This window comes from Chelonoidis abingdonii, chromosome 2 (assembly GCF_003597395.2).
Source record: "Chelonoidis abingdonii isolate Lonesome George chromosome 2, CheloAbing_2.0, whole genome shotgun sequence".
Classification (NCBI taxonomy): domain Eukaryota; kingdom Metazoa; phylum Chordata; order Testudines; family Testudinidae; genus Chelonoidis; species Chelonoidis abingdonii.
This window is the reverse complement of record NC_133770.1, coordinates 117,039,823-117,046,832: the sequence shown is the minus strand read 5'-3', so window position 1 is coordinate 117,046,832 and position 7,010 is coordinate 117,039,823. Positions and strand designations below refer to the sequence as shown.

The 7,010-nt window shown below is 41.4% G+C and overlaps 1 protein-coding gene across 2 annotated transcripts in view; it reads left to right on the top strand.

Moving 5' to 3' along the window:
* PTPN3 (protein tyrosine phosphatase non-receptor type 3) overlaps positions 1 to 7,010 on the top strand; it is a 220,112-nt gene that overhangs the window by 50,127 nt on the left and 162,975 nt on the right. For both annotated transcript variants that reach the window (XM_032764588.2, XM_075062630.1), the window contains one exon: positions 4,708 to 4,795. In XM_032764588.2, coding sequence (XP_032620479.1) covers positions 4,708 to 4,795 — 88 coding nt within the window. The remainder of the gene's footprint in view (positions 1 to 4,707; positions 4,796 to 7,010) is intronic.

Sequence of the window (7,010 nt, the reverse complement as noted above, 5' to 3'; positions counted from 1 at the left end):
TTTGCGCCCCCGGCCGACCTCAGCCAGGGGCACCCATGATAGCAGCAGACAGTACAGAACGACAGATAACCGTCATCTTATTGCCAATTTACAATGGCAGCAGACAGTACAGAATGACTGATAACTGTCTCTGCTATCATGCAAAAGCAAACGAATGCTGCTGTGTAGTGCTGCAGTAACGCCTATGTCAGCGGCATCCAGTACACATACAGTGACAGAAAAAAAAAAAAAAAGGCTGAACGGGCTCCATGGTTGCCGTACTATGGTGTCTGCCAGGGCAATCCAGGGAAAAAGGGTGCGAAATGATTGTCTGCTGTTGTTTTCCCGAGGGAAAGAATGAGTGATGACATTTTACCCAGAACCACCCATGACAATAATTTTTGTCCCATCAGGCACTGGGATCTCAACCCAGAATTCCAATGGGCGGGGGAGACTGCGGGAACTATGGGATAGCTACGTAATAGCTACCCACAGTGCAATGCTCCGGAAATCGACACTAGCCTCGGACCATGGACGCGCACCACCGAATTAATGTGCTTAGTGTGTCCGCGTGCACTCAACTTTATACAATCTGTTTTACAAAACCGGTTTATGTAAAATTGGACTAATCCAGTAGTGTAGACGTACCCTGAATGGATGGGCTGAAGTCAGCTCCTCACCACAGACAGCTGTCATCTTTGGAATTGAGTGACCAGCTGGATCCCTGCAGAGCAATTGACGATATGGATATGGATAAAGATGGGGCCTGTGAGGAAAGAGATTGCTTTTTTTATTTCAGGCTCCTCTCTGAGTATTTAAATACTGGAGTCAGGTGTTTGTGATGCTTATTTATGATAGATGATGGTAATTAATTCAGCAGGTACACCAAAGTACTGATAATCAAGGAGTTTAACTGCCTCATTTGAAGTAATCAGATGTTGATAATTGAGGAGATGATCCATGGGCAGATTTGCCTAGTAAAGAGCCTCACACTTCCTAATAGGCCTAATCCCTCCTTTGAAACCTTCTGCTTGGTGGTGTAGGGGGAGGTAGGGATTAGACTGAGACCTTCATGAAGGATCTGATTATTCCACATCCTCCTTGGAAGTATCTGGTGATTGCCAGTGTCTGAGACAGGATACTAAATTAGCTAGACCAAGGATCTGATCCACTAAGACTATTCCTATATCCTAAGGGGAGTCCATTAGAAGGAAAATAATATAAAAGTATTTTTCCTATCCTTTATTAGGGTCCCTGGGGAATTATGTTTATTTGGTATGATAACTCATGTCATTTTAGACAGTGTCTATCAAAATCTGCCATAGGCCATACATAATTCCTGGACCAGATTGTCCCCTTTAAATTCTGTCCCTTTATGGGGATTACAAAACTGCAGGGACTGCACTGTAAATAGCCATGTCCTGCTTTATCTCTTCCAGGTTTCCCGTTTGAGTTCTTTTCCTCAATAGTCCTAAAAGTGGAATTGATTAGGTCATACAAAGATGCTTCAAACTTGACAAACTCATGTACAGTTTGGTTTCTGACACAAGACTTTCATATCTCTCTCCATGACACTGCCATAGCTTGGAGAGAGATTGAGTCCAGCTCACAGAAGTCTCCTGAACACACTTGTTCTAGACACTGGTGTGTGCACACTATCTGCTAGGAAAGCTGTTGATACCATAACTAATTGGTAATGCTGCGGATGTTCAGGAATCTTGGCTATCCTTTCTTATTTCAACTCTCACAAAAAATTCTAAATCTGCAAAAAGATTTCTCTTTTCAGTAGATATGTGATTTTTATAACAAGGTTTTCTGATCATTCTTTATTTTGTACCATAGTAGCTAGGAGAGCCAACTGACCATGATCCAAAGAGGTGGACACCATCTCTGGAATCCACCTGATCCAAACGATTAACATACTTTTCGGGTAGTTAAACAAAATTGTTAAGAAAATAGCCAAGTTTGACAAGCAATCTTGAGGAAAAGGATAAACACTTTAACCGTAGGGCAAAAGCTACAGGAACTACAAGTTCTGTTTTGGGAGTAACATATCCTATCTATACCCAGCGTGAGGGGTTCCAGACATATCGCTGACTCTTGGGTTTGGGTAAGGACTGCCAGGAGTGTTGGGAGGAGATATGAGAAGTATTTTCAGCCTGTCCACTCAACATGGTGACAAACTGTCTCTGGTTAGATGACCAAACATTTCTCTTCACTGGGATTTTTATGCTTGTCTTCTGAGTCCTCCTTTGATTTGGTTTTCTGGACACCTACAGGTTTGGTGCAGGTTATATACACAGACTCATGATTAAATTCTGTTGTTTAGTTTAGGCCCTTATGATACTACATCTGCTGCTTTTCTGTCGGTATATTGTGTGTGTTTTCCTCCATCTTAGTAGAATTAAGGACCTGATCAAAATTTTGCAAATGCAGTCGATAGGACTCGTAAACACACAGATTTCAGTTCTTAACTTTTGATATTAACCAACTGTCAGATAACCAAATAATTATTGTGATTTCTCTCTACTTTTCCAGCATCGTAGGAAATGTGTTGGGTTGCAGTCCTGGGAGGCAAACATATCCAAGACTTTTCCTATTCCAGGCAATGTTCAAAGAATAGTGTCCTTTTGGCAATTTTCTAAATGCAGCAGTCAGTGGAGCTGCAGTTCTGAGTAAACTACCTGGACTTCAGGAAAGAATGGTGTCTAGTTATGCTTATACCCTTTGATATAGGTCATCCTCCCAAGTCACTCTTTCCTAGTGTTGTCACAGTGAGCAGAGAAGGACATAGTCAATGTAATCCACTTCATTCTCTTTTGACATTGTTGACCCTGGTTTTCCTGGTTGGAGATATCCTTAAGTCCTGCTGTAGATCTGCTGTTGCAGTGGTCACCTATTTAACAGACATATTTAATGGCCTGGAATTTGAGAGAATGGATGTGAGGGTTTATACTGAGCACCTGCTAGATGTCCTCCTTTGATTTAGGAAGGATTTTACATCTAGAGCAGCTGTTCTCAAACTGTGGGTCAGGACCCCAAAGTGAGTCATGACCCCGTTTTAATGGGGTTGCCAGGGCTGGTGTTAGACTTTCTGGGGCACAGAACTGAAGTCCAAGGGTTTCTTCCCCCCCCCCCCCACCCGGAGGCAGTGGGGCTTGGTCTTAAGCTTTGGCACCCTTGCCTGAGGCGGCAGGGTTTGTGCAGGCTCAGGCCCTTCCCCCGCTCCGGGATCATGTTGAAATGTTTATTGTCAGAAGAGGGTCATGGTGAAATGAAGTTTAAGAACCCCTGATCTAGAGTTACTACTGCGTCTGGAAAGTCTTCATAACCTGGTTTTCTTACTATAGTTGTAAGGCCATTACAGTTTCTTACAATTCCTGATTTCAGGTCATTTGGTAGTTTCATTAGTCTCAAGACTCTCAAATCAAGGTACCTCACTCAACTGCCTTCAGAAGTTCATCTGGAAAATAGTTGTCTTTGTCTCCTCTCATCCCTAGATCCTTTAGGGCAGTAACTAAGTTGGACTGGGCTTCCTTCATCATTATACTTCCTTTCTATTAAGTTTGTCTTTCTGGATTTCAATCACTTCTGCTAGAATGATCAGTTAGTGTGTTGCATTGTCTGCCTGTAAAGTACTGCAGGAAAGGCCTTTTAACAAAACAAAGTGGTAGTCAGAACTACTCCAGGATTCTCACATATCTTTAGGAGGATGTAACCCTTAGTTTGTTTTGCCTTAAAGGCACTGAGTTTCAAAAGGTCAGATGGTGACACCTGGTACCTGCAGATCAAATTATTTCCAATTAGGAAATTTCATGTCTTGTTCCTCTCCTATGCTGGGAAGAACAAAGGTGTGAAAGCTTCAAAGCCAACATATCCCAGCAGTTCAGGTTACCAAACGCAGAAGCTTACAAGAAAACTGGGGGAAACCATCTTCCAAAGCTTGCAGCACATTCTTCAATGTCTGTTACCACATCTCTGGCAAAAACAAATAGAAGGTTTTTTGAGGAGATTTGTGGAGTAGCTGTCTGACAATTTATTTGTTCATTCATAAAACACTAAAGTAGATGTAACTTCTTCATATATTGCTTTTTTGGTTACTGGGTTTTACAGTCTGCTTTTCTTTAATTATCTCCTTTCATTGTGCTCTTCCTCTGCTTATTCTTTGGGGTAGGCTGCTTGCTACTTTCAGTTAATCACCAGACTGCAGCACAAGCATGACTCTGTGTGAGAATAGCTATTGGTCTGGAATCTTTTCCACCCCTGTGAATAGTTATGCCTTATGTTTTTAGTTATTTAAAGGTTCAGACTTTGAAAGTTGCTTCTGTTTGCCAGAAGCTGGGAATGAGTGACAGGGAATGAATTACTTAATGATTATCTGTTCATTCCTTCTGAGGCATCTGGCATTGGCAACTGTTGGAAGACAGGATACTGGGCTAGATGGACCTTTGGTCTCACCCAGTATGGCCGTTCTTGTGCTCAAATGGGGCTGTGATGCAATTCCCTGGATTATATAGGAGGTGTCTAGAAGGAGCTAAAATACTGAATCTTTTAGCTGCTTTTGTGGTATTTGCAGGTATGATCAACCTGTCAGCCTCCAGACTACAGGATTCTTCTGCTTTGAAAAGAAACATTTGTAATAAGTTAAAATAGTCAAGTCAGTGAGCTTAATTTCTTATTCTAACGTAATGTAGTTAAAATTAATAACTTTTGTTTTTTTTTCTTTAGTGGTCTCAAGCAATCTGAAGCAGAGTCCTGTTATATAAACATAGCACGAACCCTTGAATTCTATGGAGTAGAATTACACAGTGGTAGAGTATGTTTACGTTGTCATTTTTTGCTTGGAAAAATAATTGAATTTATAAATACTATTTTTAAGACAAGAGTCTTTCATTAACAGTGAAAACAGAAGCATTTCAGTATTGGCTGCACTGTATTTTGTTTTCAACTTAATTTGTGTTATATTTCTCAACTTTGCATTTATCGTACAAGTGTCTCCAGTTTTGTCTGTAAATTAAATTGAATTTATACAATAGTTTTCCCCCTCATTTGAGGACATTTTGTCTTTGATACTGCACAAGATTTTAGAGAACAAAATATTTGCTTGAAGGGTGAAAGTAAACTAGATTGGTGTGTGTTAAGTACTTGGAAACTGAGTGGCTATTTTTGTGACATGACTGGCAGAAGTCTTCAGTATCACTTTGATTTCTAATGCATCCTTAAGAATCCCGACCCTTTACTTCTTCAGTATAGTCTTACACCACTAAATCTAAGTCTTGAGTCTCCATCTATTAACATGCAAAATATGAAAAATGTGTTTTAAAATGATTATAGATGGGCACCATAATGCATAATTTTCTCAAGAGAGAGGTCTCCTGTTCTAGCATGCCAGATAGGTCACATGATAGCATACCAAAGTTTAATTGCACCTTTATTTTGTGTAATATAAATGGTGAGCTCTTCTCAATGTGATTTGCACATGTCTCAGTTGCTGCCATAGTTGGCCACATTGTGAAACAAGAACTTCTCTTAGCAGAGCGCAGGTGCTTGTTTTCATGATAAAGCACTGCTGCTGTCCTCTCATAGGTGGGTGACATATTGGGGTTGACATTCTGATGATCCCTATAAGTGAGGCCATGTTGGAGCCCACAAAGGTATTGTGGCAAATACCATCATCTTTGCCCCCAGCAGCTAAGAGGACTGAGTGGAGATACCATGTTCCTTCCTGGGGATTTGAACATTTCTACACACAGCCCTTCCCAAGGTCCTTAGTGGTTTTGGCACTAAATGAAAGGAATGTCTAGGACAACCTTCTTCCACCCCAAAGGAAGGCAAAGAGATTAGACCTTTAAGATGGGGAAAAAATTATTGCATTGCTGGCCTGCAATGTTGTATTGCGAACCAGCAAGCCCTGATGACTAGATATGATTTCTCTCTCTGGAATGATTTCCTTAAATGCATGTAAAAATGGCCAGAGGATGCCAGCCAGAAGTTTCTGGCAGTACTGGAAGAGGGTAATATAGCTGCCAGGTTATCTCTTCAGGTTTCACCGGATGGGGCTGATATGACAGTCAGAGCCATGATATCTGCAGTAGTGATGCACAGGTGCTCATAGCTCTAATTGTTGGCGCTTCCACAGGAGGGGCAGCAGGTGATACATGGTCTACCCTTTGAAGGTCCGACTCTTATTTTGCAGCACACTGATGAGAAACTTCACATTCTGGAGAGCTAAGTTGAAGTCTTCAGGAATTTACACCCTATATCCTAAAAAGAAACTGTTCCTCCCTCAGTCATTCCAGCTTTATCAGCTGTTCATACCTAGACGTTCTGACCAGTCCAGAAAGATGGGGACAAATCACAGGAGGAGGCATCTGCAGTTTTCTTCCTCTGGGACTCTTTCCAGGCAGCCCGGAAATGCCAAGCAGTCTGTTTGACTGCCATATTGAGGGCAGTTTACCAGTCTGCATTACACCAGTTTCTCCTATCCATTTTTTTCTAGCAGATTATCCCACTTCCTGTGTGCTTGGGCCCATATTACCACAGATCAATAGGTTCTAAGCCCTGTGGAACTTGGATACACTCTTCAGTTTCAAGTATCAGAGGGGTCGCTGTGTTAGTCTGGATCTGTAAAAAGCAGATGAAGTGGGTATTCACCCACAAAAGCTTATGCTCCAATACGTCTGTTAGTCTATAAAGTGCCACGGGACTTTTTGTTGCTTTTTACTCTTCAGTTTATTTCAGTTCCTCCCCCTTCCTCATCTCTCTTCAAAACCCACTCTCAAAAACCCACCTACTCAAGATAGTTAAGACCAAAGCAGATTGTGAAGAACTTCAAAAAGATCTCACAAAACTAAGTGATTGGGCAACAAAATGACAAATGAAATTTAATGTGGATAAATGTAAAGTAACGCACATTGGAAAAAGTAACCCCAACTATACATACAATATGATGGGGGCTAATTTAGCTACAACGAGTCAGGAAAAAGATCTTGGTGTCATCGTGGATAGTTCTCTGAAGATGTCCACGCAGT